This window comes from Lytechinus variegatus, chromosome 16 (assembly GCF_018143015.1).
Source record: "Lytechinus variegatus isolate NC3 chromosome 16, Lvar_3.0, whole genome shotgun sequence".
NCBI lineage: Eukaryota > Metazoa > Echinodermata > Echinoidea > Temnopleuroida > Toxopneustidae > Lytechinus > Lytechinus variegatus.
The window spans coordinates 14,285,635-14,303,870 of NC_054755.1; the positions used below are offsets into that span (position 1 = coordinate 14,285,635).

An 18,236-nucleotide genomic window follows, 5' to 3' on the forward strand; every position below is an offset into this window, starting at 1 on the left:
GTTCAAAGACCAGCTATGCGTGAGATTTTCTTTGAATCTGAGTGAGATCACAGACATTGTGTGCAATGTCTATAGAGATAGGCTGTGATAGTTGCGTGAGACAGAGATTTGAGGGGATAAACAAGAGTCCAAACTGCTTGAGTCTCACGCATAATGCGTGAGACTTGGTAGCTCTGTTGCAGTGAAACCCGCGCGAAAACCGTGCAGCCAAAACCAGCCCTTGCGATGCGCCGTATTTGCACATACCTACAAATATTGATAATAAATAATACTTACTATAGTGGGATGGAAGGACCTAATATTCAGGTATTGATTTTTCTTTTGCTTGAAATCGCCTTCTCGTAAACATCGGATCTTATCAAAATTCGGTAAGTAATGAAATCGAATATTCAAGAACACTTCGTTAAATTGCTGATGTGGTTTACGGTACACCATGTGGAGTGTTATAGAAACAGTGGATAGAAGAAGAGAAGAAGTGGATAGGCGAGAAAGTGGAGATTTGAGAGTAGAGTATTCTTTCTTGAAAATAATCCTGAAAAGGACTGTAAACCAGAAGGAATGTTGAGTGAGAACAGCTTGAGTCGGCGAGTAGAGATGATGAGTAGTAGAGAGACTCAATGTTTCGGACAGGTTGACTTCGTTAAAGTTGATTTGAATTTGGTTCGTAAAGAAAGAGCCAGAGGAAAATTGATTTGTTTGTACCTGCTCTTCACTCAAGCACATGTTGATTTTCTTCTTTCTAGGACTTCTCCAAGTTTTTGGATACCAACTTTGATGTAAAGGACTGGGTTAATGCTGCCTTTAGGACACAGAAGGATTCTCCAGAACAAAAAGATGTAAGTACATGTAATCTATGGCCAACATTATCAACTACAATATACAGGTCACATTAAAAAAATTTACATTTTGAAATTATCCTATAAAATGAGATATTTGTAATATCCTGAAGCTTTTTCCACATCTATGTATTGTTATAAACCCCATTTAGCAAATGGCAGCATGACAGTTAGCAAATCTTTCCGCTTGAGTGAGCACCACTTCTTTAACAAATTGGTCAAAGATGATTTATGGGCAATTCCAAGCAAAAGTGGACATTTTCCAAAAATTTATATTGGCTCTATTTCAAATCTGGATCAAATTTTTCTATCAAAACTCAGATGGAATTTCATAAGTACAAAAGGGGAGCATAATTAGCCAAAAAAAATCTTCTTGCGCGTCTCCTTATAGGAGAATCCGAACCATACAAGAAATTCTATACATGCGACTACATAAATTATTTTTTACTTAATTTCAATTTAACAGAAAACTATTGCTTGTTTTGTGAAATTTTCTTTTGGATAATTTGAAGGACATCATTTGACATCATATCAAACAAAAATTTTAAAATATATTTATGTTGTTTTATGAGTGGATATTTCTCATGTCACTCCGTTACTGTTACTCTGTAACCGGGAATGGGTTTACATTTTTAAGTTGTAATTAATGAAATAATTCAATTTTTTAACATAGAATCCAATCAATAAATCAAAATTATGATAGCAATTCAAAATTCACGGAGTTTGAGCAATATGTTTTCTCCTCAAATATGAATGTCCATTTTGCGTCACTCCATAACCATGATTATGAATATTCATATCTCATTAATTCAGTGGATCAAAATAATGAATTTTATTATTTTGAAAAGTGGGTTTCATCAAATACTGTCAGGTACCATTTCTTTGCAAATAACTATTCAAATATGGGTGATATCTTTGTTTGAATGCAAAAAAGTTGTTTCTGAATGTCACTCGTAACCGTGGAACTGCCCTTAACACAGATCTTGGAAATAGTTGTATGGATAAAAGTTTATTATAGTCTTAAAGAGCTTGTGGACTATAGCCCAGAAAATTGATTTGAAGATACCTTTTTGCTTTTTAAACTTGTTTCCTTGTCCAAAATACTCTCTAAAGCAACAATGCCCCCCATCCACATACAACTACACCATTGTGATGATATCTGGTTTACATGTAGCTAGTGATTTGCATGAAGTGGCTAAAAGTTTGATTTTCTTCTGTTATTCCTATTCATGCCAGGGCAAAATTGTTGAGAAATATATATTAAATGAACTATAAAATATGAACCTCTTTGAATGACAAAAATAAATAGAAAAAAAACATTATGTGGGATGTCTGAAATAAACTTATGTTGATTTGTTTCATGATGAATGTCCTTTGAATTCAGCTACTGCTAGCATTGAAAAAGGTTAAGGTTGATTTTTCCTGGGGTTAAGATATTAATTTGTGTAGCAAAGGCAAAGCTGTGAAAAAATATTAGTGTATCTGTTTCATTTTCTTTGACTAAGAATGCAAGAGAAAAATATGAGAAATGTACAGCATTGTTAGTTTATTTTTCACACTTGACACAGTGTGAAAATGAGCATTTCTGCAAGTTTTACAGAAATGGACAATGCTTACTCAAGTGTAACAATCTGTCAAAATTTTTGATACATTCATTTAATAGATAAGACCCAAACCCAAGAATATGTATGTGGAAAAAATGATCCCCATGTTGTGTATTTTTCAATTCCCAGGATGTTTTCAAAGTGAAAACTTAATGTAGATTAATTTCATCTGTGTCTTTAGCCTGGTTTATGGTTTACATCTTTGTATTTTTGGGCTAACACAGGATACTACGCTTAAAAATATTAGGTAGAAATCACACTGCTGCTAACAAGCTCATATGGAATTGTATTGTAAACCAGGGTGTTGGGAGCTAAGCCTGTCTAATAGAGGTAAATAGTTCTGCATGATAACAACTTTTTTCATTACACAAGATTTCACAAAAATTTACCTGATTTTTGCTAAGTTTTCTCTTGCTAGGCTGCAATCTTCGTCAGACCTACATCATGCTGCACCAGCTACAACAAAGGTTTGATGAAGCTCAGCAAGCAAAAGCTTAACATCAATCAGGCCAATTTTTGTGATTGTGTAATGAACGTTTGTCTCCATACATCAGTCAGAATTCAGTAATCTGCGTAGCTTTGGGCAGTATACCCAAAGAAGAATAAGCTTTGCACAAGCTGCTCTCTAATGTTTTTGTTTTTTCCTTGCTCTTGCTGCCACTCGTCTGTGATCATTTGGATTTTGGACAGATATTCCCCCCCCATTTGCTCTCCATCCTCATCTAATATCTGGAAGCAGAGAGTAAAACTAGAGACATATTTGTATAATTCTTCATATGTATAATTTCATAGTGTCCCCCTATCTCTCTCTCTCTCCTCGAACATTTAGAATTGAGTGGATTTGGCACCTTAGAAATGTATTATTTGATACCATCAAAGACATTCAGGCTATCTTCCTGGAGGAGGATGTGAGATCATTCCCAAGATCCTAGCACACACTATTAAAAGTTACTCATCAATCAATTGATGATAGGTGTTAAAACTCTGTAAGAACCCTGAATCTCGATTCCCACTGCATTCATCATTGAGACACAAATCTTCATCATCATGTGGTAAATAATTTATATATTAAAAATAAATTACAACCTCTTCAAATAATGAAAATGACTTAATCCTTTTCTATCTGCTTATCTTTCTAGGCCCATGCAGCAACACTGGTTATGAAGTTGCAGCTCTTTATCCAGGTAAGCTATGAAAAGAATATACCATAATTGGTTGTTTAATATAAAAATTAATGATAATAATAGTAATGTTGATAATAGCATGATGTGGAGGAGGATGAGGAGAGAGGGATGAGAAGGGTGATGATGATGACTGCAGACAGTGGAGGAAGAGAGTGAAGGAGAGGAATCATTTGGTTCATAGTCTTTTGGTTAGAAGATCTGATAGTAACAATTATGAACAATGTGTTTTTATACCTTCACTGTTAGGAAGTAAATAACTCTTTGGAAGAGACGAGTCAACAAGCTTTACAGAACCTCCCTCGTGTTCTACGAGATGTTGAGGCTGTGAGACAAGAAGCTGGCTTTCTTAAGGATCAGATGCAACTAGTCAAGGAAGACATCAAAAAGGTACATCTGTCAATCTGTCCATCCACTAGTCTCCCCAATTTAATCTTCATGTGTATATCCATCAATCTGTCTCCCCCTTTTTATGTTTCTTCCCCTTTTATATCTTACAGACCATATATACACTGATTGTCTTCCTCTCATTTAGAATTCAAAATTGTGCAGCTTGTATCATTTCAAAAGCTGTAAAATATGATTGTGTCTCCTTTTCTAATGAAATTCACTAGTTACAATTCCAAAATGAATGAATGATAATTGCTTTGTTTGTTTGCATGTCGATAGATGACCTAACACTTCACTACATTTCAATCTTTTTTTTTTTTTTTTTTTTAAATTATGTGTTTTATTGTTTTCTCCAATCCAACAATCTCATTATTCATTAGAGACCTTGACAAAAGTTAGTCTTGTCTTTCATGCAAGAAACCTGCAAGCTGGTTTTCATATCCATTGTTATATTTTATCATACAAAAATTACTGGGGAATGTCAGAAAGCTGCTATGATAATAGCGGGATACAAGTGTGGGATCAAGCTCCACATTACATTACAGAATTACTAAAACTTAAACCCAATCACACAGTTGAAGCCTGCGAAGTACCGCAGATAAATTATTGTTTCAGATACCATTTCACAAAACAAAAGTCACACTTGGTGATCGTGCATTTGCACTTGCTGCCCCCAAACTATGAAATAGCCTGCCAATTGATATAAGAAGCTCTCCATCCTTGGCTCTCTTCAAATCAAAATTAAAAACATATCTCTTTAGTTAAGAAAATATGCTATGTAGACCAAAATAAGTAAAAAGAGCTCTGAACGAGCGCAGCTGAATATATCCATATAAAAGCTGCGCTATATAAATTAATGCTTATTATTATACAAGCTTGTTAAAGGTGCTATATAAATGGCAAAATGTATGTAAATATAACTTTCTCCTTTATAGGTTGAGGAGGATACATCAGAGTCTATGAAGATGCTGTTAGAAATTGATACCATTAAATCTCGGATGAAGGCAGCATCTGATGCTCTCCAGGCAAGTATCCCAACCATTTAAAGTCCACCCCAACAAAAAGATGAATTGAATAAAAAGAGAAAAGTTCATGAAGCACAACCATGAGGATTTCATCAAAATCGGATATAAAATAAGAAAGTTATGATGTTTTAAAGTTTTGCTTAATTTCATGAAATAGTTGTATGCACATATCCTGGTCAATATGCAAATGAGGGGACTGATGACATCACTCACTATTTCTTTTGTATTTCATTATATGAAAGATGAAATATTTTAATTTTCTCCTCATTGTCCTGTGAAACAAAGTTTTATGTCGCCCTGAACATGTGGAATTACCATTGTTTAACATTTTATGGTTCAGTCAAGTTTGTCCTTATTGTCAAATCTTTAACCATTGAAATATTGCATAATTCAAACAACAAAACACAAAAGAAATAGTGAGTGAGGGACATCATCTATTCTGTCATTTGTATATTACTAAATTGTGCATAGAACTATCTTTTCTGAAAATAAGCGAAACTTTGAAATGTCATAACTTTCTTATTTTACATCCAATTTTGATGAAAATTCCAGCATTATTCTTGTCTGGTTTTGTTCTATTAATTCAAATCAAATTTTTGATGGGGTTGATTTGACCTTTAATGTAACCCACCAAGACCTCATCACATCCAATGAACAGTTTAAGAACCTTACCCGGTAGACTGCTGGACCTGTGTTCCTATACAAAGTCTATGGGGATTATAGAATTCATGTAGTCAACAGGTTAACAAAATTGTGTTGATCATCTTTATAGCATGCAGGATTTGACAGTGGCTGTTGTATTCCCCCAATGTAGAGGATTAAAAAGTAAAAGAAGCAGACTTCCTGCTATACATTGGAGGGAAAAGTTGCCAAAACTTTTGTTTTTGCTAAACTATTCAAATTTATGAATGGTTCTTGCAGTATCTAGTGATACATGTAGGTATTTCATTAACCCTTTATTAATAAGTTGAGTATAATCCAATATGTTAGTTGCTGTTAGTGAGTCTCATGCAAACTTCTTGACAAAGTTTACCTTGTGACATTGTCACATACACTGTATGTTTGAATCTTATTTCTGTCAAATGAAAGTGGTTTTTTAACTTTTTTTTTTTTGGGGGGGGGAAGTGGGGGGCTAAATCTTCTTTAATGTTATTCAACACTAGGGCAAGTTAGTCATATCTTTATCTACCAACCAGGGAGTTCCAAACTTAAAACTGTTTCACAAAAGGCTTCCTAACTAAAATCCCTTGATATCAATACTATCAGCAGAAAGTGACAGAGCCTCAGTCACAAACTAGCATAGGCCTAATTTTCAAAAAGCAGAATTGTGATAAAACTGCAATTATTGTGATGAATCAGGATAATTTACATCTAATGAAAATAACGATGGATGCATTCTGTTGCTGAGAAAATGAAAATTTGAATGATTTATTTCATGATTCAAATGATTCCAAATATCAAGACATGGTCTAACAAACTATTTAAATCTTTTGATACCAACACATGATTTGACAAATTCTATGTACTATGTTTGAATGTTGATAAGGGTCTGAAAAGAAAGAATACAAGTCAAATTATGGATGACCGATGGCAGAATCTTTATTGATTCAATTATTTTAATATTTCAATACAAATGTTTTTATGGCATTTTACCAACAGTTTTTTTATACACTAGTAGTTCATGCGCATTACAATATTGAATGATCTATTCCACTCGTTCTGCAATGGAATTTCAAATTCTACAATTGATTATGTAAGATTCAAATTTCAAGACACTTTGCATGTCATAGTCTTCCTACATGATGTCACTACATCATTACGAAAAAAGTTGTGACAGGTTCGGAGGTGTCATAAAACTTTAGTCAGGTTATTGTGCCTGATTTTTACAATGAGTTTCGTGTTTATTTGATTCAAATTTTTTATGCCACTGGATTGGTAGGGAAGTGGGTTGCTCATATGTTCATGTGCTTTAATCTGCAAACAGTGCTATGTTTTAATCTCCTTAATAAAGGAAGTGTGATATGAGTTGAATTGATTGATTTTATTGAATTCAATTGATTTAACAGGAAGCTGATAACTGGACCACCTTGATGGCTGATGTAGATGAGGTGTTTGCTAGTCAGGATGTTCAGCTGGTATGCAATCTTATTTTATTTTTTCTTTGTCTTGCGAGAATATAATAGGCGCCTGTTTTCTGATGATGGCGGCGGCACCGTCAACATTGAAATCGTATTTAACCAAAGGTTAAGATTTTGAAATGTCATCATAACTGAAAAGGTTTGTGGACCTATTTCATGAAACTTTGACATAATAGTAATCAAGTAGTACTGAATATCCTGGCTGATATTTGGGTCACACGACCAATGTCAAAGGTTGCATGTATTTAGGGGTATGAACTTTTGCCATGGTGGGGGTGTTTGTTGAATTGCCATCATAATTTTGAAGCTTTATGGATCACGTTCATGAAACTTGGACTTAAGATTAATTAAGTATTACTGAGCATCCTTTGTGAGTGTTAGGTACATGACCAAGGTCATAGGTCATCCAGGTTCAATGAACTGAGATTATATATTCTGGATTCATTCTCGGATGCCTCCGATATGTAGTGTAGTATATCAGGGAAATCAATGATGAAATCTTAACCAAGGTTAAGTTTTTGGATGTCATCATAACTTTTATTAGTATTTGGAACTAGTTCATGAAACTTGGACATACATGTAAGGAGAATCAAATATCAGGGAACATTCTATGTGAGATTCAGATCATATGACCGAGGTCAATGAACTTGTCTATGTTGGGGGATTGCTGAATTGCCATCAAATTTATGGATCTATTTCATGAAATGTGGACATAAAAGTAAATCAAATATGATCATTGATCATCTTTCACAATTCTTGGGTCTCATGATCAAGGTCAAATGTCATTTTGGCTGAATGAACATACATTTAGTATTTTATTATCATATGAATTATTGAATGAATTATTAAATAGTCATTTTCAAAGTCAGCACTGCTGGTATATTGAATTGTGTTATGCAGGCGAGACTGCCAGAGGCATCATGGTGTAGCGTTTGTGACTCTCGCCTTGCATTTTAGAGGTTCGTACATTTGAATCCCTCCATGGCCTAGTGTTCTTTGGCAAGGCATCAATCCACAATTTTCCACTCTCCACCCAGGTGTTAAATGGGTAACCGGCAGGATGCGAAAGCCTACATGTATGTAGTATGCCTAGCAAAATTTGCATTTTTGAACTGTTTTTTTTTTTAATGCTCCCGAGGGAGTGGAGAAAGTGCAAACATTGTATGCGGGCATGCCAGGATCCAATGACGGGGGTAATAATATATCTGTAAAGCACTTTTAGAGATATCGTTCCGATGTATTAAGTGCTATATAAAAGCAGATTATTATTATTATTCCACTTGTTAATTGATTAGTCTTAATTTTATAAAGTGTCCCGACAGGTTAAGGTCAGTGAATTTCTTGTTTGTGTTATGATTGTATTGTATTAGACTATGCAATGTTTTTTTGTCTCAATATAGTCAATAAAAGTCTGGAATAATCTCACAAAATGTTCTGGTCTTTAAATGTCTCAGTTGAATCCTTTATTACACTATCATGGTACCAAATGCTACATTTAATCACATAGATAAAGTCATAAAACAGGGTGGTTTCTTTCAAATGGTTCAGCACCTATATGTCAGCACAACTAAATCCAGGGTAATAATAGCAGTACTTTGTATCCTCAAGCAAAAGTGTTTCTTTTTTTTTATTGGTCATTTTTTTGTCACTTTTTTTGATAAGTGAATTTCAGGCAGAAAAATGATGTTCCTAAAAAATTTTCTTCCTCTTGTTTTCTCTTGCAATTTGTACAATACTTTCTATATCACCATGAAGCTGAAATTCTGTACTTTCCCACAATCTCACTCTTGATACATGGCACCTTATAATCGGGTCAAGATCTTACTTTTCCCACCAATGTACTACAAGATTTCTAAAACTTTGGAATACCGGTAACATTAATTCCAGAGATCTAATTGGCTGGATAAGGTCTCAAAACAACAGGTTATTTAAAGATATTACCATATGGAGAGTGTGAGGGGGGCATAGGAAAGGTAAGAGCAGTTGACAGGGTCAAAATGCCAATGTTGCTTGCCTTATTTTTCCTTTGCTCTCACTCTATTTGTAGTAGCATACATGATGATAGTAGGCAGGTAGTGCTAGTCATTTGTATTAGTTTAATGGATATATACTATTCTATCAAATTTGAATTCATTTCAATTTGCCTGTTTCAGAATATTGTGGCTTTTCTTTGCATTCTTTGGAGTGATTATTAGTGAATTTTTTATTCGCATACTTGTTAGAATGCTTTTTTTTCTGAAATATTTTATTGTAAGATGAGTCTCATTTCAAACTTTTCTATTCACCATGAACTGTTTTGTTTTCTTTAGGTACTTTTCTTTTTGCTCTGGGTGAATGACTTTATCAGTGTTGTAAACTGTATTTTATTTTGCTTTTTTCATATATCTACAGATAGCAAACAAATTACTTGCAATGCAGCATAGTCTGGTAAGAAGAGAATGCCAATCATTCATGTTCAGTTGTTTTACATGTCATATGATGCCGATCAGACTAGTTTTTGTACCAAGTTACATTTGTGGTGAGAAAAAAAATGAAAACTATCGTGATCAGAAAATAACATTAAAATGAAAATTGTTGCTACAATGTTTGAAAGTTGATTAATGACGTGTATACATGTTTGTAAGTTCAGTGTGGTGACTTTGATAAGAGATGTCAGAGTTTGGAAGTTTTTGTGAATTGTTGAGAAGATCTAAACTTCTCATGATAGGCTCAGTTACACAAAGTTTCTTGTTTTGATAGATCAGTCTTATGATCATATATTATGGGAGCCTTATTTAAAAAAAATGAAACCTTTGGAACAAGATAGCTTGATCCAGCTAGATCCTCCAATGTGACAAAGATGTGTGATGTCACATGGGAACAACTTTTCCATTGCTTTTGTATATATTTCACTTAAAATGCCTCTTTTATTGAATCTATCAGTAGATCATGAAGATATTCAAAGAATATATTACGGATGAAAAGCTTTAATCACCATGAGAAAGCGCAAAAAGAGACATTTTGGGGGTATTTTATAGTCTATCAAAGGGAAAGCTGTTCACATGTGGCATCACACATAATTTTATTTTGTCACATTGCCAATGGGAGGATCTTTATAGCAAATAGTGATAGCAATATTCAAATGCTTATAACTTTCTCATTATTTGTCTGATTTTCTCAAAATTTCTTATATAGTAAACTTGATATCCTTATATGAAAAAATGCTGTTAAATAAATTTGTAACCGGTATGTTTTGTGCAGAGTATGTTGGCTCATTGTGGTGATTATGATGAGAGATGTCAGAGTCTGGAAGTTTTAAAGAATCGTTTAGAAGCTCTTCTCAGTCCTCAACTTGTCAGTGCCTTCAATTCACATTCACTCGGTGAGCTGCAAAATACTCTTCTCACAATTTTGGGTCTGGCATGCAGTAATGAAATGTTGTGTTACTCTGAAATCACATGCACAGGCACCTTAAATTTGGTCTCAAAAGTTACCCAAGATTATAAAAGAAAACGATCAAGAAACACCGTGGTGTCTGCTCTTTGTCTTGTGAACATATTCCACTAGAAACTTTTAGGGGGTGGATACCCATCCATATTTGTTTGAATTAAACTATAAAAAAATGGGATAAAACTCACTCATCTTTTTCTTTGTTTGCTGAAATAAGAAAATATAATCTATGTATTTTTCCCCCTTTCAAACTGACCAAATGGTCCACTATAGCAAAAGAAAATGATGAAAGAAGTAAGGACAATTAACATTTCTTATTGAACATTTAGGAAGATATCGATTATGTTTTGATTATATATTGAGGCCCCAAAAGACTTCTTCTAACTATATCCTATATTTCTTTGCCAGAGGCTACACAGAAATATGTGAAAATATTCAAAGACATGGAGAGACTGCCACAGCTCAGGAATTATTATTACAAATGCCATAAGGTAGGTCCATTCAAATGTATTGTTATTATTATTTATAATAACGAGTTTTCTTTCTAAATTTTTTGTCATCTTAATTCAATTTGTGTTGCATCTGGTCAGTTGAGGCGAGGAAGGTCTGTAGACCAGTCATTAAATTAACCTTTTCCATACCCAGGCACCGCCAAATACAATGATAAATAATGATAATGATGATAGTAATGATGATGAAAGTGATGATGATGATAATGATGATGATAATAGTAATAATGAAAATAATGAATACTAATAGTAAGTGTAATAGATACAGACATATTATCACAGGTAAGGAATTATTATATTAAGAATTATCAATCTATCTCTCTCTGAACTTGCTTGCGACTGTAATTGTGCATGGATTTTTATTTACTCAGGAAATGTACCGAATGACATTTGAATGTGATTATGATTGTGGCCTTGTTATGTACTTCCTAGGAATTATGATTTTGGACAGATCTTGGATCTTATTAATTTGTTTATAATTTTTATTATTGTCATTTTGAAATAGTGCTGCAAGTCAGGCGGCATGTTCAGGTTCGGTTCGGTAGGGTTCAGCAATTTTTTACCGAACTTTGGTTCGGTTCAGGGTTCGGCAATAAATGCCAAATTAAATTTAACATATAAAAAATAAAGATCACCGACTCACAAAAAAGTTATCTCTAGGATGATCTGTCATATATTTATAATAAATTTTGTTTCTAAAAAGAATAGTTATGAAAATTGTTGAACTTTCTTTTGTCTCAATATTTAAATAAATAATAACAGTCATTTCTACTTTCATTTTTAAAATGAAAATTTAAAAAAAATTAAAAGAAAAAAATATTGATAACGAGAGAATCGGGACAGAAACAGAATTGCAAAGATCAGAATATTTCTTTTCATGATTATTTCATGTAGCTATGATCATGATTGATTACGATGTCATTGCCAACGCAGCTTCTCAAATTGGAAAGTGTTGATCGGGAATGTGAAAACAGTAGACAAACAACCTCCACTCAATTGTTATTATACCGGTAAAATCCACATTCCAAAGAATATGAGTGTTTTATAAAGTCCCTATTTTCTGAAAAGTTGTAAAATCTGGTCAATGAATTACTTTAAAAAGATAAAATATCAGTCCATTCTTGGTCCAGAAAGATCGACGTTACGTGACTTCAAACATATTTCCAACACGAAAATGAGTACATGGGACTGTACTGTGTATTTTAGTGTTGTGAAATCATTCGGCATTGATCGTCAGAACTAAGACGAAACTGATAATTTATCATTTCATTTTCAGTAATTGACCAGATTAAAACACTTAAGAAAATATTGACAACGGAAAACATTTCAAATTCAGAATGAGAATTTTACTTGTATAATAGCAACCGAGAGCAGGTTGTTTGGACTTCCTGTTTCAACTTGCCTTACCAACCATTTCTGGAACATCGATCAGGGAACATGCGTTGATTTTGTTTGAATTTTTATCTTTTTTGTTTTTTTCACCCTCATTCCTACATCTCTTATTTATTTATCTTTTATATTAATATGGAAATTTCAGAAGGTGGAATATATACCATTTACCATTACTTTGTCAGTCACAAGGAATTAATTTATGTCTTGTCTTTTTCTTTTTTAAATACAAAACAATTGAATGTACGTCCGATTACAGCAATACGTAATTCAACTACACTTTTTAGCTGAGTTAAGCTTAAAATGTCCCCACATTTTATAAGGAAAAAAATATATTCATGTTTATAAAAAAAATTGAAAATGATAAAAAATTAATCAAACACGAGACCGAAACTGTCATACTTTGTCATTTACGAGGAATGAATTTATGTCTGGTTCTTTTTCTTCATTAAATACAAGATGATTAGGTCCGATTACGATCACGCTCGAGTACGGCAATACGTAATTACACCACACTTTTATACCGAGTTTAGCTTCAAAATGTCCCCTCATTTTATCAAGATAAAATATATTTATGTTAATGAAATATTCTTAAGTTGATAACAGTTCAATCAAAGACGAGATGGGAGCTATCATAGTGGATTTTAAAAATATATTGAGTGGAATTCTCTTCGTGCACAATCACTAACCAATATTTTTTAAAAATTTTTTACTTAAATCTATGTAGTCATCGCACTTACGCATTGCATATTAACATTTTTTTTTTTTTAAACCGAACTTCCGAACCAGGCGTTTGCGTTCGGTCCGGTCCGGTTCGGAAGTGCCAAGTTCGGCGAACTTCGGTTCGGCTGCAGCACTATTTTGAAACATTGTTAAAATGAGTTAGAACGGACATAACCATGTTTTGAACCAAACTTGTATTATTATGCTGATTCTGGCCTGAAAGTGGAAGCACAAGTCTTTCTATTCTCATTCTTTAAATGTTACTTTAAAAAATCATGTGAATGAATATTGTTATTAGTATTATTATTATCTCTCTTTATCTATTCAATAGAGTTCTTTATTACTACAGTGGCAGCAGCTACAAGAAACAAATAGAGAAAAGGTTCTTGCAGAATGGTTGCCAACATTCTATGAAACATTGCTTACAACATGGCATAGAGAGGTAATACAATAAGGGTCAGGGGTAGGGCTGATTATATGCAGCTGTTAGAACCATTTAGATTAATACATACAAAACTGTTGCATATTCTAAATGTATATATAGATATAGGTTATGTAAAAAATATATGAATATATAATGCTATCAATATTGCATGCCAGCAAGCAATTATCTGAAGGAATATAAGTTCAAAATTTTATTACATTGATGAAAAAGAGTTTTGTTTGTGTGCCTTCAGAGCTTCTATCTGAAATATGAATAAAAAAGCAACCCTTCCTCTTCCTGTTTTCTCAAAATGTAAAGTAGGTATTGAAATTTAACCTAAATGCAGAATTTTTTTTTTGATGGCCATGTTATTAGACCATTGAAGCTTAAGGTGGTGTCACACCTTGGCGTTTTAGACAGTGTATGCCCGACGTATCAAAATTTAACGTAAGGTATTCGACGTACGTCGGGCATACGCTGTCTAAAACGCCAAGGTGTGACAGCGCCTTTAAAGCAACTTCAGTGAATCTTGATCTTAAGTCAAGCCTATTCTCTGTAGATTGGTGGTGATTTTTTACCTGATTGCTAAGAAAGCATGAATGCTTGTAAGCAAGCAACCAGAGGACCGACGGCTTAAGGTCCTCTCCGAAGGACCTGGTACTGAGGATTAATGCCTTACCAAAGGGCACTAGCGCACCTAGTGGGAATCGAACCCGGGTCACCGAAATACGAATCCCCCGCTCTACCAACTGAGCTATCGCGCCTCCTTACTGAGCTATCGCGCCTCCTTTGTATTCTATTAATCTCCCCTGGAATTACATTTTTAATGTTAACACTGGTTTATTTAAATGAACCCTCGATGAATTTCTTCACTACGCAAGATCTTCTTTTACTTTTGCCAGTTTGAATAGATCTATTATATGCTTCTAGGTATTTATGATCATCACAAACAATTCATCAAGATAATGATAAAAATAAAGTTTTAAAAGAACGACATGAATTTTAGAAAAAAATAACATACAAAGGAAATGTATTATGTTTTGACATTTTTTGTAGGTATTTGTTAGAAATGGAAAAAAGGTATATATTCGCCCAAAGTTAACATTTTTTTCTCCTGGCTAACATGTAAGGTGAATTAAAGGCAAACAAAAATGCACAAAATAACACATTGAGGGCAAATTTCATACGCTTATTTACATAATTGATTAATTAAAAATATAGCAAAATTGAAAATTTTATTGTAGTTTACATACATCTACGGACCTGCAAATTTTGCCAGCAATTGTACAATCAGAGACGAACATTGGAAGGGGTGGTCAAATTACCTCCCCCCCCCTCAGGCCTTCATTTTTGAGGAGCGCGATCTGGCCGGTGCTCCTACCGCGCTCCTAAAAAAACATTAGGAGAACAAAAAATCGCGCTCCTTTTTTTTTTTTTTTTTTTTTTTTTTTTTTTTTTGTTGGTTGTGTGCGCCTGCTGGTGGCCCTTCCACATTACTCTTACTTTTCTGCTCATTGTTGCTATTTTTGTGTATTTCCATGTTGTATTGATTATATCAAGTGTTTTGTTACTATGTTAGGAAGCAGGTAGACTAATTTGAGTGGCTGGTAAGCTTGTATTTCGTTGTAATTACTCATTTGATTTTTGGATCTTGACCACTCTGTTCACTGTACAGCCATTTTACTCTACTCTCCGTGTACATTGCCAGATAAGTTGCTGTTTAGTCACCTTTGTTGAATGCACCTTTGTTACTTTGAGAATTTGTGCAGTAGGTCTATTGTTAGCTTGTTAACAGTACTGTAATAATAATCTTGTACACAATGATGCCTCTTGGACTTTGTTTAATCCTATTGTGCTGTTGTCAGCTCCAGCATCATGAATGTGCACTGGATTTCAGCTTTATGCACTCCTCTCAACCTTGTGTTTTAAAGGGGAAGTATGTTGGAGCCCCTGTACAATATTATGCAAACTCCGAATCTACATTTCAGACTTTGTTGCTGATATCTGGTGATATCAATCCGAATCCAGGTCCTAATAGTGATCAATCTAACCTGTCTCAAAAACACATTACTAGTTCCATTACTTCACACTACAAATATGATTCTCAAACACTTCATTCATTTAACACAAGGAATAATGCTCTTTTTAAGAGTTGGTTTGATGCCAACCAAACTGCCTGGAATCGGATTGTATCTCTTGGAATTAAAAGAAAGCGGAAGACACATCGTGGTAGGCGTAGTAACCATGCCCATGTAGGTAGCTATATTAGATTAGGTATTCTTAATGTTCGTTCGATTCGCAACAAATCCTCTATTTTCCATGACTTTGTCTTAGATCACCATTTTGATTTTACATGTATCTGTGAAACTTGGCTAACAACCTCTGACGATGCTGTCATTGAAGATCTTCGACCTAGTGGTTACACCTTTCTCCATCGTCCTAGAGTCTCCAAGCGCGGAGGTGGTGTCGGTTTCCTGTACAAGAACGATCTCAATGTGGTTTTGAATCCACCACAAGAACATGACACTTTTGAATCAATGCACGGGACCATTTCTAACAGTTCATCATGCTTGGACATCATGGTTTTATATCGACCACCTGGCAATCAATCTTTTTCTGCCTTTCTCGACGAATTTTCTGAGCTTCTTGATATGACTCTCCTCAAGCCATCTCCTATTTTCATCACAGGCGATCTGAACATCCACCTGGACAGTCTGTCCTCACCGAACACACAGAAGTTCAAAGATCTCCTTAGTAGTCATGGTGTATCTCAAATTGTCACCTCTCCTACCCACGACAAAGGTCATACACTTGATGCAGTCATCGTGAGGAACTCTGATAATCTGCTTTGCTCTGGTCTGAAGGTTATTCCTGGTATTTCAGACCACTCTGCCATCACCTGCCGGCTTCGTCATAAAAGGCCTCTTCGAACTGACTCCACGTTTACCTGTCGCAACATCAAGGCAATAAATAGAGAAGCGTTTGCCAATGATGTTGCCAGCTGCACCATTACAGCCTCTGATACGGACAGTGTATGCAATGCTGTGCAATTGTACAATCTTCAGCTCAGCACACTCCTGGATTCTCATGCACCGGCCAAGACGAGAACCATCAAGAACCGTAATGACTGTCCTTGGTTCAATCCTGATATCTCCGCAGCTAAGAGGAAACGCAGGAGACTTGAACGTAAATGGCGATCCAACGGTAAGCTACACATCGACAGAGAACTATGGTGTGCTCAGAAGAACTTGGTAAACTCCATGCTGATGAAGGCGAAACGCTCACATTATGTTGGTCTCGTTGACGACTGTGGTAGCGACTCACGCAAGCTCTTCTCTCTTGCTAACCGTCTTTTGAATCGAAAGAAGTCTACCCCTCTACCGCGTCACACTGATAGTCATGTTATGGCTGAGACGTTCATCCAGTTCTTCCAAGCGAAAGTTCGGACTATCTGCGACACTCTTCACCCAGATGAGTCCTGTCCTCAACCGTTCACTGCGACCTTACTTGAGACTCTGCATCCTACCAATCCAGATGAGATTCAATCAATTCTTAGGAAAATACCACCTAAATCATGCCAGTTAGACCCGATTCCTACCATTTTGTTAAAAGAATGTTGCACTACATTTGCTCCCATTATTTCTCAGATAGTTAATTTAAGTATTGATCAGGCTGAAGTTCCTACTTGTTTGAAGGTTGCCTATATCACTCCACTACTGAAGAAAAGTTCTCTTGATCCAGAGGTACTGCAAAATTACCGTCCTGTATCTAATCTGCCATTCTTATTCAAAATTCTTGAAAGGGTTGTTTTTTCTAGACTTTCTGATTATTTTTCTGACAACAATTTATTTGATCCCTTTCAATCTGCATATCGTCCCAACCATAGTGTGGAAACTCTCTTGGTCAATGTGTCCAACTCTATTCTTCAGGGTATGGACAAAGGAAATATCTCAGCCATGTTCTTACTCGACTTGTCTTCCGCTTTCGATACTGTCAATCATACTGTTCTTCTTAATACACTCAGTTCATTTGGTGTTAGGGGTCAGGCATACAAATGGTTTCAGTCATATCTTTCCTGTCACTCGCAGATTGTCTGTATTAATGACTGCACATCTAGTAGTATGCCTCTCTCTCACGGTGTACCGCAGGGTTCTGTGGGCGGACCCACTTTGTTTTCGATTTACTTGATTAGTTTGGGACATATCTTACAACGTCATAATATCCATTATCATATCTATGCCGATGACATCCAACTCTATCTCTCCTTCAAACCCAACCAGGCTGATGCAACAAATGCAATTGCCCTTCTTGAGAATTGTTTAGCTGACATTCACTCCTGGCTGGATAGTCATTCATTGAAACTGAATCCCTCCAAAACTGAGTTCCTTCTATTTGGTTCAAGGGCTCAACTTAGTAAGGTCAAGTTGTCATCCGTCTCTTTTTCGGGATGTATCATTAATGTGTCCCAGACGTGTCGTAACCTAGGTGTCATGTTAGATTATGGAATGTCTATGTCAAATCAAATAACCAACATTTGTAGGTCTGTAAGGTATCAGCTCCGAAATATTGGGTTCATCAGGAAATATTT

The 18,236-nt window shown here is 35.0% G+C and overlaps 1 protein-coding gene across 3 annotated transcripts in view; it reads left to right on the forward strand.

Moving 5' to 3' along the window:
- The first annotated feature begins 743 nt into the window (after positions 1-743).
- Positions 744-18,236, forward strand: part of LOC121429423 (conserved oligomeric Golgi complex subunit 7-like) — a 47,487-nt gene continuing 29,994 nt past the window's right edge. The window contains exons 1-9 of one of the 3 annotated variants that reach the window (XM_041626408.1): positions 744-836; positions 3,580-3,624; positions 3,871-4,011; positions 4,947-5,036; positions 7,103-7,171; positions 9,566-9,601; positions 10,415-10,535; positions 11,012-11,094; positions 13,556-13,666. In XM_041626408.1, the coding sequence (XP_041482342.1) occupies positions 3,601-3,624; positions 3,871-4,011; positions 4,947-5,036; positions 7,103-7,171; positions 9,566-9,601; positions 10,415-10,535; positions 11,012-11,094; positions 13,556-13,666 (675 nt within the window). In that variant the 5' untranslated portion in view covers positions 744-836; positions 3,580-3,600. Of the gene's footprint in view, positions 837-3,579; positions 3,625-3,870; positions 4,012-4,946; positions 5,037-7,102; positions 7,172-8,095; positions 8,134-9,565; positions 9,602-10,414; positions 10,536-11,011; positions 11,095-13,555; positions 13,667-18,236 lie in introns of those variants that run through there. The other 2 variants (XM_041626409.1, XM_041626410.1) reach the window with 2 other exon arrangements.